The following is a 21,063-nucleotide window of genomic DNA, read 5'->3' as shown; positions in this document are numbered from 1 at the left end:
GAACAAATATTTTCATAGCTTTTTCTCATCACATTCCACTCCCACTACTAAGCGTATCCATACTATGTCACACTTTTTGGGAAAACCTAAGAAAAGGATACTTAAGAATAAAAGATTTGTATTGGAATCATGAAACTTTAGAGCTGTGAATGGAAATAAATCTTTAATAATCCTTCTTTTAAAGACCAAATAAAATAATAATAATAAACAAGGCTCAGAAGGATTGTGGTTTGTCTATAGTCATATTTTAACAACAGTTTAAAGTTCCTTTAACCCTCATCATCTGAATTTGCTTTCATACATATAATTCAGTGAAGAAAAAAAGTTCAAGATTCAGGATTTATCTCTTTCCTAAACATTTTGTATCTTGCAGTTTAATATAGTAATTCTCTCAAGTCAAGGTCTTTCAACTGTGAATATCAGTGCAAATAATTGAAGGCTTTCAAAATAACTATTTACTAGCAGCTTGATCACATATCATGTAGGTCGTCACATCAGCCTGTGGTAAATGTGACCCAGTGATCTTGGAGTAACTTTAGGAGGGGAAAAAATTGTAACCTTGCAGGTACTCTTAAGGTAAACTTACAGTAATTACATAATTACCAGTGTCAGAACTAAAATAAAGAGTAAAACAGAGGTGGAATTTACCCAGGATTTTCCTGCAGTACCAGAGAGCACTTAAGGACAAACATGCATAACCCCTTGACTGGTGACATCTCTAATATTACAAAACGAAAAAACCTTATGGTGATGGCACCAAGATGTAAGACAGACACACACACACACTCTAAAGGTATGATCTCTCATTCATCTTTGAAGAAGAGCTACCCTGTGCACATCTGCACTTTTTTTTTTCCCAATCAAGGAGGTGGTTGTTTTCAGCATAATGAATCAGGGAAAGATCCACAAGGATTTAAAGATGATAATACCATTACTATCTCCCAGAAGAAATGTAAGAAAGCTGACTACAGTCAACTTTTGTAGCCTAGCACTATTTCTTAATATGGTGAGATCTTGTCCCAGAGACTGTACCAGCATTTACACTATTACCGTTCTTGCATACAACAATTATGTGTCTGCAGAGCAGAAGGTAGTGATCTAGAACTTCAGTGGCATGGTTTTAATAAACACTGTAATGTTATATGTTGGTATTTGCAAGAAGTCTGACACTCTAAAGCTGTTTTTTTTGTTTGTTTTATTAAGTACCCAGCTAAAGGTAAAGGAAGCCGTGGGTTATGACCTCATCAACCAAGTAGGAAGGTTTGTTTTTCATTGGCCTTAAGTTGAGTGTTCGGTTACAACCATTGTTTCACTTAGGTTTTCTCTGTTAAAAATATTAGTTTTTATTAAAATTTATGATAATGGATTGCTGATACATGTACGGTACTTCCCAGTCTCCATTTAGAGTAAGATTTGCTAATAGATATGTTTCTTTTTACTTCTAAACTATTAACATTCACTAATTAACCTAACTGTAGTCTTCCCCTGTTACCAGACAAATGTAACATATCTTGACTTAGTCTAGCAGCGTTCATGGGTGTAAACTCCTAAGACCTCACCTGTATTTTAAATGGTAGGTGATTATTTAAACTGGAATGAAGTATATCATTAAAATAAACAAGTATTTTGTATAATCCCCAAATACACAAAGCCCTGCAACCTTTGTTTTATAACAAGCTTTCAAGTTTTTTTTGTTTTTTTTTTTTTATGGTTTCAATAAATGTTCAAGTTTTAATTCTTGACCACCATGGGTCTTATTCTAATAGCTTGTACTCACGTCTCTATCCAGTTTCTTTCTTGGGGCGGAGAAGAAATTGTTTTCTTCCATGTGTAACTTAAATTAGCAGGGAGGTCGTGCCTAGCTCTTAATGTACACTACCTGCATGATTTCCCTGCTGGGTCTGTGACAGGGCTGAGTTTTCCCTTTTCAGGGTAGAGAGTACTCTCCCAGTCAGGCTGCTGAGTGTTTTCTCAGACTCTTACTCAGTTAGCAGAGTCACCAGACCCATTTCTACAGTAACCATTGTACTAGCCTTTGAGCTTATTTCCAAACTGGCTTTAAAGTGAGCATATTTTCCCCCCTCCTCTCTTTTAAATCAAAACAACACATTTAAACAGAAATCATATTCTGGATTTTGGAGTAGATTGAGGAACAACCACGGTACTGTGAAATTTTGAATTGGTAAAGATTTTTGGCAGTGTAAGACTTTGGCATTAATCAATTTCCCTAACTTTTAAGGTTATTCTGGCTCTTCAGAAAAACCGCTTAACATGTCTAAACAATATGACTAAAATTCAATGTTTAGCAATGTGATTTTTAATAAAATTATTTTCACTAAATGTTAATTCTAATTCAGTATAAAGCTCCAGCATATCTGACGTAAGAATATTGTAGCTTCTGATTCTTATTTGAAAATGTATCAACTCTTCCTACCTTCCCTTTCTTGAAGAAAGAATTCAGTATTGACTGAGAATTGGTTCTGTCAAGACCATCTCTGGCAGTCTGTTTCTAATTCAACTGTATTAAATTATATCTAAGGATGAACACTTAAGTAATTATATATTTTAAGTTATTTTTAAACTAAGTCCCCTTAGTGGACTGTTGGTGAGTATGTATGTCTTTGATTCATTGGATGTTTTAGAATGCTATCCTCCACAGAAGTATCTTTTCTAAATCTGGGAAGGATGTATCATTAGGACTGATTCCTTTTAAATTGAACCATCATTTGAAAATTAGAAGCCAAAAAGGTTTTATTTCCCCTAGGATGTTGATAGATAATAAGGAGGAATAAAAACCAAAATAGTCTTTTTTTAAAAAATAGACTTTATTTTTTAGATCTGTTTTAGGTTCCCATAACCAAATTGAGTGGAAGGTACAGAGATTTCACATATATCCCCTGTCCTCACACATGTGTAGCCTTCCCCATCATCAACATCTCCCGCCAGAGTGGTACGTTTGTTATAATTGATGAACCTACATTGACATATATATCATTATCAGCCAGAGTTTATAGTTTACATTAGAGTTCACTCTTGGTGGTGTATATTTTGTGGGTTAGAACAAACTTATAACAACATGTATCCATTATTATGCAGAGTAGTTTTACTGTAAAACTAATCTGTATTACCTAAAAACTACACAAAAATTCAGTTTGTTCCTCTCATTTATCCCTCCCTTCTTCCTGTGGCAACAGCTGATCTTTTTACTGCCACCATAGATTTGCCTTTTCTAAAATGTCATATAGTAGGAATCATATAGTATATAGCCTTTTCAAATTGCCTTCTTTCACTTAGTAATGTGCAATTAAGTTTCCTCCGGTCTTATTTATTTTAATCACAATTCACTTAGCTAAAATAGTTAAATTTCAAAATATATACATGCTTGTTTCAGAAAACGTTTATTTTAAAAAATAATCCCAAAACCTTAACAAATATCTCTTGGTTTGGGTAACTGGTATAAAAAGAAAGAACTCTTAAAGATTATATTTGGTCTGTAGTGTTGGAAATGTTTATCACCATGATTACACCTGTATCTATTTCATTTAATTTTAGTATAAAATAATAAGAAAATATAATTTTTCTGAAATTAAAGAAAGTAAATCATTCATTTAATACCTAAACAATAACTTTTTTTTTTTGGAGACAGAGTCTCACTCTGTTGCCCGTGCTAGAGTGCCGTGGCATCAGCCTAGCTCACAGCAACTTCAAACTCCTGGGCTCAAGCAGTCCTTCTGCCTCAGCCTTCCGAGTAGTTGGGACTACAGGCATGTGCCACCATGCTCCGCTAATTTTTTCTCTATATATTTTTAGTTGTCCAATTAATTTCTTTCTTTTTTTTTTTTTAGTAGAGGCGGGGGTCTCACTCTTCCTCAGGCTGGTTTCAAACTCCTGACCTTGAGCGATCCTTCCACCTCAGCCTCCCAGAGTGCTACCGTGTTTCCCTGAAAATAAGACAGGGTCTTACATTTATTTTTCCTCAAGAAGACACCCTAGGGCTTATTTTCCCCTCAGAGCCTCAGCTTGCAGCACGCACAGGATGGCCGGAACCTGACAGGGGGAACTGACGTTGTGGGGCTGCCCGCACCTTTCTGGTCACCTCTGGGATAGTAGCTGTCACGATGGGGCAGATAAGAAGGGCTGCTGGTCTTCTTTACCGCTCCTTGATGAAATGCATGGGTTGTGTAGATACACTGCATAGCCACGCCCATCACTAGGTCTAATTTTCGGGGTAGGGCTTATATTGCACAAATGCTTAGAAATCCTGCTAGGGCTTATTTTATTGGTAGGTCTTATTTTCGGGGAAACACTTAAGATAATTCTGTGCTGATAGGAGCCATCTTTTAGAAAAAGATGAGACTGACTGATCTTCACTATTGAAATAAAAGTGGGCTCTGTAATCAAATGCAGGAAAGAACTTGGTTTGATGTTTTAAATAACTTGTAGATAATTTGAGAATCTTATAATTTAGAATGTTATGAACATCAGGAGTCTTAGGAATTTCAATAGACATACACCCATAAGGGGACTTGCGGTATAGGCAGCAAAATACTTTGGTCTGAATGTGAGCCTAAAGAGGAACTTATACCCTAATAAAAATATTTTATTGGCACTAAACAATCAAAAGCTATCACTTTATTTGGAATGGCCAACCTCTAGTGATCCACTAAAGAAATACAAAAACAAGCAGAACTTCACTTGGCTAGCCTAAAAAAAGAAAAAGGCAGAATAGAATGGATTTTAGGAAGCTGCTAGAAAATATTATAACATCAAGCTCCAGAGAAAATGATACAGAGTAGATATTCAATAAATGTTAAGTGAAAATTGATGGTTGAAAGAGTGATGTTCCTTCTGGAGGTTTGCAAAGCATGGGTCTGCTTTGTGATACATCCAGACTTTGGAAGCATTTAATCAGATTTATTTGCATGTAAGTTATATCTTAAACTCCTTGGTTTGGTTACAGCATTCATTGTTAGGAAACCCCCCCCACACACACACATTTTTATTCCTTTTTTCTGTCTTTTTTAAACCTTAGAGCTTATGAATCCTCAGCTCTTGGCTTTTTCTTATTTTCCCAATACCGCCCCCTTTTAAAAATGTCATGTAATAACACTTTTCTAGCCATCCGATTCCACATTTGTGATACAAATCTTTATAAAATATTGGTAAATCTTCCATGAAGCACACAAATTAGAAAGTCTATAAAATAACCTGCTTTTTAAGAACTCCATGTGTACTACTGAGCTGTTTTAGGAGCTTACTAGTTTGCTAGGTAGAGAGTTCTTCAGGGCAACTTGTAATAGTTCAATTTTTTTTTTCCCATTTGTACCTCTTGAGTGCTTTTTGTCAAATACACGAAGGCAGTTACCACTTGTCTAGTAACTTTTAGATGTAGATCAAACACCCTCAGTTCTTTCAACCATTTCACACTTAACATGATTTTCATTTTCTCTCTATGGTCTAGTTCTCCTCTACAATGCATTTTGACTTAACATTGCCTTTCTTAAAATGTGAAGTTCTCAGTTGAATAATTCACATGTGATCAGATTATAGATTTACTGTTGTTATTACTAATACTTGTATTTTCCTTTATGTTTACAGAGCCCTTTTATAAAAATATAGGGTGTTATCCTCATTTTATAAATGAGAAAACAGGCTCGCTGTGGTTAAAATGTGTGATCTGTCCAAGGTCATACAGTTGCTAATTTAGACATTGCACATTGATTCACATGGTTTTAATGTTACTTTTTAAGAAGTTCCATTACCCAGTTGTCATATCAAATATTATATGTCTATTAAGTAAAGCCATTAGACCTTTTTCCATACACTGCTGACTAGTTAGATCTCTTCCATTCTACACTGTCTTAATGCATTAAAAATAAATCCAAACGTATATCTGTTAAATTTTATGTGTTTGGATTTGCTGTGGTTAGAGCATATTCTGTTTATATATCCCCATCTTACAAGTTTGTCTTATGAAAGAACTATGTGATTATAAATTGACAGATAAATGTTACTAATGACACTATTAATAACGTGAAGAATGTAAGAATATTAATTGAAGAGTAGTTGTAGTTTGTTACTGAGTTTGTCGTCTATGGAATTGGCTTTTCATTTGCATATTTAAATGAACATTTTGGGTTTTGTTAAGTATAATAAAAAGCATGGAGTCAAATATAAGCCAAGGAGTATCACAGAGACTTTTATGCTGGCTCAGTATCTTAAGTTTTATGTAAATTCATATAAACACTGCTATTATTTATGTTGTACTTTATCATCTTATCGTAAAAGGGAACCTCGGAGAATTTACCAGAAACTGATGAATTCAAGGTATATTATGCTTCTGAGGCCAGGCATGGTGGCTCACACCTGTAATCCTAGCACTTTGGGAAGCTGAGGTGGGAGGATTGCTTGAGACCAGAAGTTCAAGACCAACCTGGGCAATAGTGAGACCCTGTTTCTACAAAAACTAAAAAATTAGCTGAGCGTGGTAGTGTGTGCCTGTGGTCCCAGCTACTCAGGAGGCTCAGGCTGGAGATCACTTGAGCTCAGGAGTTTGAGGTTGCAGTGAGCTATGATCACACCATTGTACTCTAGCCCGCATAGCCAAAAGAATGTAACATATACTCTGATATCCTAGGAAGCCCATTCAAAGAATAAATTAATATAATTGGTTCTTTATGAAAATCTATTTTGGCTCTCATTGATAACTCTAGTCCATTCATTTGGGGGATTGATGTGTTGGTAGGATGCAAATGGAGCTAGTTGCAAAGTCTGTGTTTTGGGGCAGGCAGAAGAGGAAAGGAAGTGGACTGTGGGATATTAAAGGAAAACATTTCCATTGGAAAACAACTGTCAGCAAAAGCTGCCTGTATGACTACTTGTTCAATTTCAAAATTGAAGTTTAACTTCCTAGATATTTCAATTAGAAGGTTGCTGAAGGTTTAGCCAAAATGCTACATATTATTTCTCATGAAAAATGCCCCCAAACACAAGCAGATAGCACAGTGGTAGATAAACCTATCATATTCATTTCTAAAGAAATCATCAAGCCCCTAATCTGTTTTAGAATTTCGCCAAGAACTAATTCTAAGCATGTAGCTTCTAGAGTCTGCTATTTCTTCCATTTCTGGCACTTCTCTTGACAGTGGTTTTGTGATCTCACCTGTGATGATTAATACCCTGGCATATAATTCATTTTGTACCTAGAGATTTAAACTCATTTAAAATGAGTAGAAGCTCTTTTAGTGTCTTTGCATCTCTCCTTATTTAGTTTGCTTCTCCACATTGCTTAATCTGTTCTTTTGGTTTGAAGATCATGCTCTTGCCTGAAGATGGAAGGAAGCAAAATTAACATGGAACTATATTGCTCTGCCTTTTCTCATGGCTTAATATTATGACATCAAGCTGAGAAATGTCCTTTCCTAATTTTCTCCTTATTCCAAACATAGCTTTTTCTTGCCTTCAGCATTTTTCACATTCCTTAGATCATTATGGATTCTGACTTTAATCCACAAGGATTATCATACTTTAATATATAAGTAGGTGATATACCTCTACCCATCTTTTCTAAGCTTTCGTTTCCAATCTCATCAGATTCCCCCTGTGCAACAACAGGCTTCTTTAGATTTCTTCTTATTTTCTTTCCTTACTAGAATTATTTATTGTTACATAGTCAGAATGTCATATTTTAGCATCTTTGGCCTGTGAATCATTGCTCCCTATAACCATGCAACCACCCCGACCCATCCTTTTTCTGACTTTTTTGGAAAGTTGTTCTCTTAAAAAACCTGGAAGCAAATGTTCAGGGCTGTTCATTTAGGAAACAAAGTACATACTGACGTTCAGGTTCAAGCTTGCTCACTATATAAAGATGATTAAATCAAGCCCCCTTTCCTGGAGGAGCTCAGTCTAGTCAAAAAACAAACATGTAAACAGCTGATTGCAGTGCACTGTGTAATGGCAAAAGTAGCCAGGATGCCTTCCATCCAAGAACTGATGTCTAGCAATTTTCATTACTTGCTTCCGTAAATCCTAAAATGATGTCACATACCATACTCCTATGATTTCTGTTATTTTTACAATAGCCAACCAGTTCTTTGTTGGTCAGAATTAAGTCCAGAAGAAAAGTTTCCGTCCTTGTTTCCAGCTTGGAAAAGAGAGATGATCAGCAAGGGATATTTTACCAGGTTTTTCTTCTTCTAGCAGATGTAGACCTCAAAGATATTAGGGTGGTTGACACCCTCCGTGTCTCTGCAATTTTATATTTTGTTTTGGGGAAATAATGTGGTGAATATTCTGGTGATCTGTATATTTTCTCCTTATTATAAGCTCCCTTGACCATCTTTGGATCTTCTCACACGGCTTTGTTCATGATCAGTGGTCAGTTTTGTGTTCACTTAAATCCTTCCCTCCAAGCTTCTCATTTTAGATTTTACAGATTTTTAAGTTTATTTTTCATTTTTTTATATACCTTTACACAGACATCTTTCCATAAGTATTGGTCTGTTTTGTTCTTAGATTCTGCTTCTTTAGGTTCTTCATTAAAATAGTCATCTAGATGTCTTCCTCTTCTCATTAATTGATCTGATTCCCCTCTAAAAAGATTTATAGATCATTACAGGAACATTCTAGAAGACAGTAATGCACATCGTACAAAAACACGTCTACTTGTATTTTGACACGTTCCTACTAGATTGTATGATTTGCTGCCTGTGCTTCCATTTGTTCTGCCTGGAATACCCTTTCCCTCTTCCATACCAGCTTGTCTTCCTCTGATAATTCCTTTGTTATCATTTATCCTACTTGCAGAATGGCAGAATTATTCACTTCTTTATGCCCCACAGGACTTGGTTCATACTAGAATAGCATTTATTATCACATGTTATAGTTAGTTAAAGACGTCTGCCCTCCCCTTCAATTAGCCTATGAGTCTTGCCAGGACAAGGACTGGTTAGTAGTGTGCTTCGTGGCAATACGAATACTTCGGAGTCAGACTGATTTTGATTACTGACTTCAACGCTTTTGAACTCTCTAACCTTGGGCAAAGTCTTTAAGCTACCAGAGCCTACTCAGCCTCCTCGTTTGTAAAATGAAGCTACTGCTTAACCTCATCAGATTGTTGGTACTAAAGTAATCGTGTACATAAAGTGCATAGTGAATAAATTGTGTCTGGAGTAGAAAAATGGATAGAATATATCTCATAGACCTGTTTTCCCTACTGTACACATACTATTAGAATATTTGTTTTTTAAGAAGTATTCCTTATTTAAGCAATTTTGATGCATTGAATTTTTTAAAAATATATTTGCTTATGTTATAGCATCTGAGACACTATTAAAAACATACTATCTTAGTGGTATATTTCCCTCAGTTTACATTCAGAGAAGACTTTTGAACTCCAAAACTTACTCCTGCTTTCCGAAAGATTTGCATCTTTTTAGAAAGAACCATTTGTTCATAGCATTATACAAATTTGAGTCAATCAGATTTTGTTAGGGAAAGTCACATTTCAGCTCCTTAAAGTTGTAACATCAAGTCTGTAGATATCTTGAAGCATGTAAAATTTTCTAAGACACTGAGCTATGTTTTGAAGAATGTGCAGGACATCCCCATGCAGGCCTGTCAGTGGGAGCTGAGGCATGAGTACATGTAAGGGTGGTAGACAGTAACTATGACGGGTGGTTACAGCAGTGTGCTGCCAAATGAGTGTGGTTCAGACCATACGTGCTGTCATACAGAATGAACTGAGTGGAAGAGAGAAGACTTAGACTTTTGGAAGATTGTGTGAAAATCAACTGAAGAGAATGAGAAAGCATTCTAGACAAGGAAAATGAGAGGAAATAAAGTCCAGAAAGGACAAATCATATTTAGCTGATCTGGATTTTTCTGACATAAATGTCATTTCTTCTTCCTTCTACTAATGTGAACTAATTTTGACTGTTTTTTTTTGTTTTGTTTTTTTTTTTTTTGCTATTACTTTGTTCAGGTTCTTTGTTTTTGCTCTGAACTCATCTTTTTTTCTTTCATTTGAGTTCTTGAAATTTTTCACTTTAATCTAAATCCTTTCACATCTATTAAACTCTTAAGATTCTGCGTATGCCCCAGCATTCTGCTCTGCAGTGCCAGTCTATCTTGCTTTATAATAAACATAATCCTAGAAATTTGAGTGTAAACTCTGTTTAAGTAGAATAACATTTCCATAAACTGATTTTATGATATCTGTCTATAACAATTCATTTGCAAATAAGTCATTTTCCCTGAGTATTTTAGTTAATAAATTGAAATGATTTTTGTGTCTTCTCTGAAGTACCACACACCTATATCATGAAGGTTTTCTTTTAGTCCCAGTATGACAAATTTTGCTTTTTAAAGTTTGGTTAAGTATAATTCATTTATATTTGAGTCACTTAGAGATTTGTTACTGAGGTTTGAGGAAATGTAGGCTTTCTTAAAATCAAATACTGATGGAGATGTACTTCATCCCCAAACTGGTAGGAGATAATATATAACAGGGAGCAGTGGGGGAGTGAAGAGGTACAGTGGATAAGACAGGCCTTTCCCTATGTCCTTCTAAAAATGCATGAAGATTTGAAAGTCTAACTAGTAAGGAGTAACCATAACAGGAACTAGGTTTCTTCTTTTTCTTTTTTTTTTTTTTTTTGGAGACAGAGTCTCCCTCCATTGCCCCAGCTACAGTGCCATGGCATCAGCCTAGTTCACAGCAACCTCAAACTCCTGGGCTCAAACAATCTTCCTGCCTCAGCCTCTCTAGTGGCTGGGACTACACATCCCCACGCTCGGCTAGTTTTTTTCTATTTTTAGTAGAGACAGAGTCTTACTCTTGCTCAGGCTGGTCTCGAACTCCTGAGCTCAAGCAGTCCTCCTGCCTCAGCCTCCCAGAGTGCTAGGCTTATAGTCATGAGCCGCATGACCCAGGAACTAGGTTTGTGATGTGCAACCACTTGCACCAAGAGAGATTTGTTTAGGTAGCCTAACCCCTGGAGCCTCTGATTTTGAACTCTGAAAGACAACAGTGAAGACAGGAAAGATACAAGCTTTTTAGAAAAACAAGATGAGGTTGTAGATTGAGGCTTTTGAGAATGACCATTAGATAATGGCTTAAAAACTGAAGTGCACAATAAACTATTTTAGGGATATTTTGTGACTGGGTCTCCCAATGACTGCTTCCCAGGTGAGATGTGTCTGATTGCCATCAGAGAGCAATTTAACTTGAAACATGAGGTTTCTGGCCCCAGGTACTGCTGCCTAAAATGGAAACCTGAGAATCAGGCCAATGTGGCAGCCAGCTGCCCCTACCCAAACATGAAAACTAGAGAAATGCATAGATTAGTGAATTTAGTTGCATCAAGCTAATTTAATTCGTAAGGCCTGTGTGTTTGTGGCTTAATAGAAAAGACCTTGGGAGACCGAGGCGGGCGGATTGCTCGAGATCAAGAGTTTGAAACCAGCCTGAGCAAGAGCAAGACCCTGTCTCTACTATAAATAGAAAGAAATTAATTGGCCAACTAATATATATGGAAAAAATTAGCCGGGCATGGTGGCGCATGCCTGTAGTCCCAGCTACTCGGGAGGCTGAGGCAGTAGGATTGCTTGATCCCAGGAGTTTGAGGTTGCTGTGAGCTAGGCTGATGCCACGGCACTCACTCTAGCCTGGGCAACAAAGCGAGACTCTGTCTCAAAAAAAAAAAGAAAAAGAAAAAAGAAAAGACCTTGAGGGAGGGAGAAGAATTCCATGAAGGCACAGTATCCTGATCTGGTGGTACAAAAGCTTATTAGTGGGGACAAATACCTGGAATAGTCTTATTTTAGGGGTTGTCTTAAGTGAATTTTATTTTACCATGTTGTCATTATACAGAGGTCATCTATGTCTTTACCCTTTTAGCAGCAGATCTGATTTTTCAAATGAAATCTTACACGGTACCCTAATAGGTGAAATAGATGAAATCACAATGGGAGGATGTTGACCTATTGCCCTGCCCCTCAGCTTCGTTCTTTCAAGTGAAGATTTTTTGCAAACCAGAAAAAACTCATTGGCTTGTCACCAGTGACAATTTATTGTAAGGAACAGGAATTTGCCCATATTTTGCTGTTTATAGTTGTACATTTCATAATAATTAACATAATTATTTTGAGAAACAGAAAGGAAAGAAACCCACTGTGGATGCTATAATGCTATTTGTATGTGCTTGCCTAAGCCATTTGTCTTTTCCTGTTTGATGATGTTTTGTGAAAGGTCTGATGTCAGAATACAGCTTCATTTTATCTTGTAATATAATCATTGCTTATAATGCCTTTTTTTAATACTTCCTGGTAAATCCGGTGTTATGTAGAAATACCAAAGATAGTTTCAACCTGTTGTAAGATTTCCAGATTCAGGGGTAATGGGTGGGGGGACTATGTAGTAAATAAAACATCAACACCATGAATGCTACCGTTCTTCACCCACCAGGATGTTGCCACACGTGTGCCTAACTGGCCTCTCTCTTTACTGAACTTTATAGCGTTTTTTTAATCATATACAATCCTGGACATTTCTTCTGTTGCTTTTTCAGCTTGTAGTTGTTGAACTTTTCACATATTTTCATTGTCCCACCATCTAGACTTCAAGCTCCTTGACAGTCGAGGTAGAGTGTGGTTTCTGACATCTTGAAAGTACTTTAAATTGTATGTCTTTGATTCCTACACTGTCAAATAAAACTACTACAAACAACTCGACCCCCTCCTGCCCACAAGTTGTTTGGAATTGAAAATAGTGTTTTGTTATACATATTATATGTTATAAAATAAAACTTTTTTTTTTAACATCAGAAAACATTCAAGTAGATTAGCAATTCTTTAAAAATAAACACTCCTTCCCTAGTGTATTACTCTATTACTAATTAAATACTTTAAAAATAAAATTAGTTTAATTTTTAATATAAAATATGTTCAATAACTTGATTTTTATTGTACTTTGCTTGGTCGCTTCCTTTCTTGTGGAAAGTTTAAAGTACCTTCTCATATCTTACTTGTCTTTGTAATATTTCAGTGATGAGAAGGCTTATTAAATAGACTGACCCCAAGGTACCCCTGTGAGAATGATGGTTGCTACCCTGAGTTCCTAAGAGGAGAATTGTTGTGCACAGGGTCAGTTACTGGCAAGTAAGATATCCTTTGCCTTGGCTTTTTGTAAGGTTTACTATCTATTCAATATTGACCACTAAAGGAGCATTTGTTCTTAGGCATTTAACAAGTAATAAATGTGCTCCAAATAGCTTTTCTTTTTCTTATTTTATTTTTATGAGAGAATAAGGCAGTGTCATTCCTATTTATGAAGTAGGGGTCCTGGGAACCTAAGAGACTAAGTGTAATACATGCCTAAGATTATATCAATAGCACAATTTTGCTTGTCACAACTGAGGGGGATTGGTGCTACTGGCATCTAGTGAGTAGAGGCCAGCGATGCTGCTAAACATCCCATAATGCATAGGGCAGCATTCCACAACAAAGAATTGTGTAGTCCAAGATGTCAATCCTTCTGAGGTTGATAAACCCTGTGGTGTGTATTTCAAGGAGTGGAATTGCCAGAAGTACTCAAAGCCAGGACAAATTTGGGTCAGAGGTAGAAGAGTGGGGAGGTAAAGGAGGTGACTTCAGATGCAGCTAGACTGAGACAAGCTATTTTTATGGGGCTACTATTTAGCTGATTTCCTTTTCTTTGTGTCAGCACTTGACATAGCAGTAGTGGAGAAAATGGTGAAATAAACTTTTCTTCTCAGCTACATAGAATATGGTTCCATTCCAAGAGTAAAAGGTGTTACTCTGCTTCCCTGTAACACTTGTAGCTTCACTATAAACCACACACTCATGCTATCAGGCTCCCAAAATGTCCAGGCACATGACTGTTTGTGAGGGATAGGGGGTGTCAAATTGTTGAGTTATAAACTAATTTGTGTCCCAAGATATCTTATAGTACGCCTAGGAGGATCTAAATTTCTCACTGTTTCTACATCATGTGCCATACATGAATTTCTTTGACTCTTGCTTGATTTAATTAGTCTATAGTCAGAGGATCAAATGTCATTTTTTAAAAAAATAGACTTTATTTTTTAAGAGCAGTTTTAGATTCACAGCAAAATTGAATGGGAAGTACAGTTTTCATATACCCTCCCCTGCCACATTATCTTTTGACTTTATTGTAACACTAATTTTCAAATAAACTTTATATAAATGCAAAATTAAGTGTTCCTCAATTTCGTTTCTCACTAAATATAAAGCAAAAGTAAGGAACACATTGGTCTGAGGGAGTTATGGGATATTCCCTCTTTCCCTCTTCAGTAGACCAGAGAGGCTCATCATCTGCAAAGACTTTTTGAAAGACTGTGACCACCTAGTTTAAGAGCATTTATCTTCCTCAAAATCTTTCCATTCAGTTATACATCATCTTTTTATGTCAGAGAGATTTTACTTCCGTCCTAGGAAGTTTTCCTTGTTTAGAGTTCAGCTTTTGGCTAATTGAAAACTATTTTAAGTTATTCAACTTGACAATTTGTTTGAAAGGCTAGAATGTACCATAGCCACCAAAGCTTCCTGTAGTTGAAAGTGTTCTGGGACTCTAATTTGTGATCTTGTGGATGCCTCATAAAGTCAGGGAGCCAGGGGAATACTCCGATGATTGTATTCTTGATTAAGATTTTTTTCCCAGCTGCAAATTCCAGCTTATTCTTTTAGCCACAGTATGTCTCTTAGTCATAACCAATAGACATACTTTAATGCTTCTGTTTCTCTTTTGCCTCCTAATCATGGGTCATATAGGCCCCTGGGTTTTCCCTTAAATATTTGACCCATTAAAAAAATCAATTAATAATCTGTACAAAGTAGATCAAAAGAGAGAGCTTGGTATTCTTTTTTTAATTTTTTTTTTAAACAGTCTGGGTTCAGGTTCTCAACAAATTCTGTAAACTTGGACAAAGTATTCGTGAGTCTGTTCCTTTATTAAATGCTGATTATTGCTACTCCTGCCTTACTGCACAGGAGGGTTGTTGTGAGGATCACATGAACTAATAATTGACTATGAGAGTGCCTTTTATCAACTTTACAACACAATGTAAATGGAAAGTAGTATACAAATATAAGAAGGGTGAGGTTTAGTAAATTGTATCAATTGTGAAATGAAAGTAGGTTTGAAGAATTTGTTTTCTTTTGTCTTATTTGTATAGCATACAGTGTTTTTTCTTCATCTTAGTAAGTTCAGAGGTGTCCTTCGTTGGGTTTGGTTGTAGTTTTTGTTTTTTTATAAGTAAGGCCAATGGAGTTAAATGTTTCACTTGCTGAAACATGATGTTAATATAATTTGGCATAGATCAGTGATTGGTACAAAATAAAATTATAAGAAAGAAATTCTGAATTCACCAAATAGCATAGACTATGCCTGATAGAACATCCTCCTCCTCCTCTTCAGTGCTGTTTGCTAATAAATTCTGGAGAACCAGAAATATTTGTCTATGCTTTTTTCCAAAAACTCCAGTTGGTAATTTGACCTTCATTCCTATTTTTAATAAAACAATTTTCTAAGTAGTTAGACTTTACCCTCTCTCCCCTCAACCATTTAGTTATACTTTGGATTTTGGATGGTAGTAGATCAAATTAGCTTAGTCACAATTTATAAAAAGCCTTTTTTACATTGACAGTGTCTTGTCATTTTTTGACACTATTCATTAATAGACCCAGAAAACCACAGGACTCAGGTTCCAAATGATTGGTAGACTGTTGGAGTAAAGTAGGCAGACTGTATTAGAAATTTTTCCATCTAAAGGGTGCCTTAGCCCCTGCCTCTTTGGCCTTTCTGACTAACAGAAAAAAATTCTTTTCGCATTCAAAAGCCTGTTCATTACTGCCTTTCTCCTCTGAAATGCATTACCAGTTTTATAATCAGGAAGAACTTAATTATTTTTCTTTTTCCATTGGCTTATGTTTATTCTTTATAAAATGACTTTTCTTCCATTTAATGGGCTCAGAAATAAGCTCCTATATTGAACTTTGCAGACTTGCTTTTTTTATAGCGTAAATCAGCTCAGCTGGCTAAATGCCTCACTAACTGAAACTTCATAATGTAGCTGGAACTAAATTGTGCTCTGGAGCATTGAGTCTTTAAACTGGATTATTGATTTACAAGCACATAATGGTGAAGAGGCTATAGAGAGACAAGAAGCTCCCTCCCTGATCCTTGAGCAAGTTTTCCCTCACTTATTTCAGGGGCTCTGAGCTCACAAGCAAAATCCTAACCAAATTTAGTTTGCTTGGAAAACCCATTTCAAATGCTCAATAAAGAAAGAATAATTCTTCTCCCGCTTAACCACTAAAGAACAACATATGTTTCTAACGTCAGCTTTTTATTTTTTTTTTTTTATCTTTCATTTTTTTGTTGGTAAATCTCCCAGACAACAGCAGTTCTGTAGAGAGTTTAAATATGAAGGAATGGCAGGACGGGCTAAGGGCACTTCTACCCAACATTAACATCAACTTTGGTGGACTGCCCAATTCTTCTTCCCCCTCCAACGCCAACCACAGTGCACCAACGTCCAACACTGCCACCACCGACAGCCTGAGTTGGGACAGCCCTGGCAGCTGGACAGACCCAGCCATCATCACAGGTAACTTTCTCACTCCCTTCAGCTCCACTGACTACCGTCAGTTTGGTTGTTAGCACAGATTAAATAACAACAGAGGTCTCTTCAACACAGGTTTCTTTTCACAAAGCCACTCGTGTGGGATGGCTCGTTTCGCTCTCAGGGGTTGCGCAGTCCTGTTAACCTGTTGGCCTAGTTGTATAATATGGCATTTGGCGCCTGGGTTGCTTCTTTTGGTCTAAGTAGGTGTTAATAATGTCTGGCAATGTGTGTATTTTGTAGGCCTCAAAGTACAAAAGGATCTGACTTATCCTTCTTAAAAGGAACATACTCCACTTTCTTTTATAAAGCTCTCTATTATAAGGCTGTCTTGTTTATGTATCCCTGTTAGAGAAGGAAGGAGAAGCACAATTGGGGAATACCATCATACATTCTCAGGCATCGTGTTTTGCAGCTCTGCCTCTGTGCCAGTGGGGGACTAAGTTTCTAGTTGAAGAGGAGGCATGGGTTTGCGTGACAATAAGTTTTGGTGGTTGTGGGGGGAGGATAAAAGGAACCTAAGATTTGAAAGATCTTATTTGGAAGGAGTTTAAAATTGTGATTTCTTCTGTGTTTCTTTTTAGATAAACTAATTGCTTTCGTTTTTAAATTTGTTTGGCGACCTTCTTATGCTTTCTGCACAAACTCACCGTTTTCCCTCCTGTTTTCTCTTCTCTCCTTAGGTATTCCAGCCTCTTCAGGAAACAGTTTAGACTCTCTTCAAGATGACAATCCTCCACACTGGCTAAAATCCCTCCAGGCCCTCACAGAGATGGATGGCCCCAGTGCTGCTCCGTCACAGACCCACCACAGCGCCCCCTTCAGCACACAGATCCCTCTGCACAGAGCCAGTTGGAATCCCTACCCTCCTCCTTCAAATCCTTCCAGCTTCCACTCCCCACCCCCAGGCTTTCAGACAGCCTTCAGACCCCCCAGCAAAACCCCCACAGATTTACTACAGAGTTCAACACTGGACCGCCATTAGGCAAGGAGGAGAAACCATTAGAAAACGCAGGATTTGTCCCACCCTGTTTTCTCCCTCTCAGCCCACCACCCACAGCTCCCTTCTCATCTCTTATGTTCTGAAGAATCCAGTTCCTGATCAATTTTTTTTCTCCCTACCCCCAGATGCAATGCGATCACAGGGTCATTACCATCTTTTTTTTTTATTGTAAAAGTTTCTTTTGATCCAGCATTTGAGTGACACTGTTGAATGTTTCTAAAAATGCCTTTTTAAGGAGAGGAAAAAAAAGAAATCAAAGGGCAGTCTCGATACTTAGAAAATTACTGTTTGTCTGTTGCGCATAATAATGACATAATCTGCTTAGCAGAAAATGACGATTAATCTCTAGGGAAGGTCGAATAAATGCATTATCAACTGCAGAAGTTTGAAAACCAGGTTCGTTTGAATGAGATTGCTAAATGCATGGGGGAAAGCAGTGGTCCTGGCATCGATCTTGTATTCAGCTTATCACTATTGCAGGAAAAATGCTTTTAATTTAATTTTTAATTCTTTTGGTGAGTTGATGGCGAAGACTTGATTGTGTCATTAAGCAAAAGAATTTATTGGAAGTTGATGGAAAGACAAATTGATCTGTAGTAGTAACTGGCCTATTGCTAAAGAGTTTATAAGGAGGGGAGAGTGATTTTTTTTTAAAGGAGAAAAAATTTTTGGCTTTAGATTTAAAGTAAATTCAAATATTTTAAAGAAAAAAAGTATTCACAGATTTAATACCTATACGTAATATAAGAGCTGAAATATACGTGATTTCTTCAGTCTTTCTCCTCTGTTGGAATCTTGTTTTCTTTTACCTTAAATTCACCTGACTAGGGCACTCTGAGAGAGCACTGCTCTGGGGCCATTTGATCACCATCAGGAGCAAATCTCTGACCTCCTTGCCTGCAGCTTTTACTTAACCCTGTAGTTTCTGGACGTTTGTGCAGTATTGAAAAGACAGGAGAAAAGAAAACAGAAACCTGGTTATAACCTGATGCTAAAACTAAAAACAAGGAAATGTACCTCTTTCTTCAGAATTAAAACTAAAATCTTAAATAAAACAGAAAACTTGATGACACTTGACTTGTTCTTGTTTTTGTTTTTCCATTCTGTTGCATGTGAGTTTGAAAGATTTTGTGACAAATAGCCTTCAGTGTTTCCACTTGATTTTACATCTTCAACAACAGGGAGGATAGTTTTGATTTTAGAAGAAGCATTTAGAGGGGAAAAGCCACATTTTATTGTCAGTCACTACCATCTTTGAAGATCAGCCCATCTTGTCCTCAAGAATTCCTCTTCCAATGGCGTTCAGTAAGAAGATGCCTCTTTTTGCTATTGTTTTATGCAGGCCAAGCCTTCCCCACTGAGAAGCCTCATGTGCCAGGAATTGAGGGGTTGACATGCTGAGATGTTGGTTCTTTTGGGGACACCTGGTGGGAGCAGTAGCCAATGTGCTACACAAGTAGCACCACCTTGTACAGGGTTCCGTGGTGGGAAAGAGATTGGGAAACACTGATGTAGATGACCCCCAGATCCATTCTTTATAACCAGTCATATTAGAGAGTACCTAATGATGGAGAGAGAAACACACCACTGACCAAAAGAGGGTAGAGGATAGAAATTACATGTCTGTGTCTTGCCTTGGATGGCATTCAGAGGTCCAAAGTTGGAGTTGGCATATTTTTGGCTATGTCCATTAAAGAATTCTTTGTAGGCTGAATTAAGTAGACCTCAATTGTACATTCTGTGCTTTCAGATTGATTTTCTCACCCATAACCTTTTACTTTGTACTTCAGTTTGTTTTAAAAAAAAATTTAATGGAGTTTTTGAGAAACTTAAACAGGATATTCTCAAATAAATGTCACAACAAATAGATGTTGACCAGGTGTATAGTAAATTATTTTGTAAAATTAACCAAAATGTTACTGTGATAACAAAAGAGAGGACTAGAAAATACAGGCTGTCTTTTGGCTTTAACTTTGCTTTGGTCTCCTGAACCTTCATATTGTGCTCCAGGGTGATGGAGCAGCACACAAGTAATATTCAGGTAGCAATGAATTATAATCAAGGCTTTCTTTTTAGGAGGGTGGGGGTGGGGAAATCCTTAGATGGGTATGTCAATAAAAACTGGTGCTTATTCTGTAAATGAAGGGAAATTCTACCTTGCAAGGCTATGCTGTAATTGTGTGTATGCTTAATGAAGCATACATACAGAAGACTTTATTTAAAAAAAAAAATTAAAGAATAAAAATAATAATGACCTGTATGCCTACCACCAAGGTTAAAAATAGAACCTGCACTATTTTAAAAGCCCTCTATATACTCCTGTCCAGTTATACTTAATTTTCTTTCCTCATCATCTACAACCAGCCATTATCTTGATTTCCGTGTTAATCTTTCTTTAGAGTTTTGCCAGCTGTGTATGTATCCCTGAATAATAATATATTGTTGAGTTTTAAAAAGCTGGGTAATAAAATCAAAGCCTAGCTGTGTAAGAAAAGGGCAATATTGTCACAAAGGGTTTTAGGAGAAGATAAACAGTCTCTGGTTCATACTTTGGCTTTATCTTCTCTGATAATTCATAGAAGCCCCTTCTGGGAAAGACGAGTGGGCAAGGTCATGAGTGAGCCCTGGAAAACAGGACTTGCCGGTTGAGGTAGGTCTGTGGCCGTGTGAGCCCAGCCCTGGGTGTCTGGCAGAAATAGGGTCTGAAGGAGCAGTCTGCCCTCTGTTCCCTGTGTCAAAGCACACCATGGCCTCCCCCTAGTCCTCTGGAGTAGATCAAAGCACGCTTGGGGTGAAGGGTGGGGTTTAAAATGAGTGTCAGCTGATTATTTACCAGGGCATGCAGGAGGAAAGGATAGAAACTTCCTTAGGCTTGGTCAAAATCAGATAAGTACGGAAAAGATCCTGGATCATTCTGACTTAGTTGGTCTGTTGATGTGATACCAGTGGGAATTTTGGTTTTGTCAGCTCTTAATATGTCTGTCTGAGGTCACAGCACTCAGATCTGGTAGGCAGAGGTCATTCTAGTATTTCCCTTATCTCTTCTCTCCCTTTTCTTGGATCTTCATTTTGCTATATTCCTATATCCCATACCCTAGTCTTTTTTTTTTTTTAATCTCTCATTTTTCCAGTAATTTTTGGAGGAAAGGTATATGGAAGAGACATATTTTAGTAATCTGCATGTTTGAAAATAATACTTTGTCTCAGTTGATTAGTGAATACATGATTCTAAGTTGTAGATATTTTTTTCCTTCAGAATTTTGAAGGCATTGCTCCATTGATCTACTTGCTTTCAGTATTACTGTTGAAAAGTCCAAAGCCGCTCTTATGCTTTTTATGTAATTTACTTTTTCCCCTCTCTGGAGAAAAGCAAGTTTGTCTTCTGTTTTGAAA

The 21,063-nt window shown here is 36.9% G+C and overlaps 1 protein-coding gene across 4 annotated transcripts in view; it reads left to right on the top strand.

Annotated features, from left to right (window-relative positions):
- CNOT4 (CCR4-NOT transcription complex subunit 4) overlaps window positions 1–20,815 on the top strand; it is a 123,653-nt gene extending 102,838 nt beyond the window's left edge. Inside the window, exons 11-12 of one of the 4 annotated variants that reach the window (XM_012744715.2) lie at window positions 16,440–16,652; window positions 17,351–20,815. In XM_012744715.2, the coding sequence (XP_012600169.1) occupies window positions 16,440–16,652; window positions 17,351–17,652 (515 nt within the window). In that variant the 3' untranslated portion in view covers window positions 17,653–20,815. The remainder of the gene's footprint in view (window positions 1–16,439; window positions 16,653–17,350) is intronic. The other 3 variants (XM_012744713.2, XM_012744717.2, XM_012744716.2) reach the window with 3 other exon arrangements.
- The last annotated feature ends 248 nt before the right edge of the window (window positions 20,816–21,063 follow it).

The sequence above is a fragment of the Microcebus murinus genome, chromosome 9 (assembly GCF_040939455.1).
Source record: "Microcebus murinus isolate Inina chromosome 9, M.murinus_Inina_mat1.0, whole genome shotgun sequence".
Lineage (NCBI taxonomy): Eukaryota > Metazoa > Chordata > Mammalia > Primates > Cheirogaleidae > Microcebus > Microcebus murinus.
The sequence above is the reverse complement of the archived record's forward strand: the minus strand, read 5'-3'. Positions and strand labels throughout refer to the sequence as shown.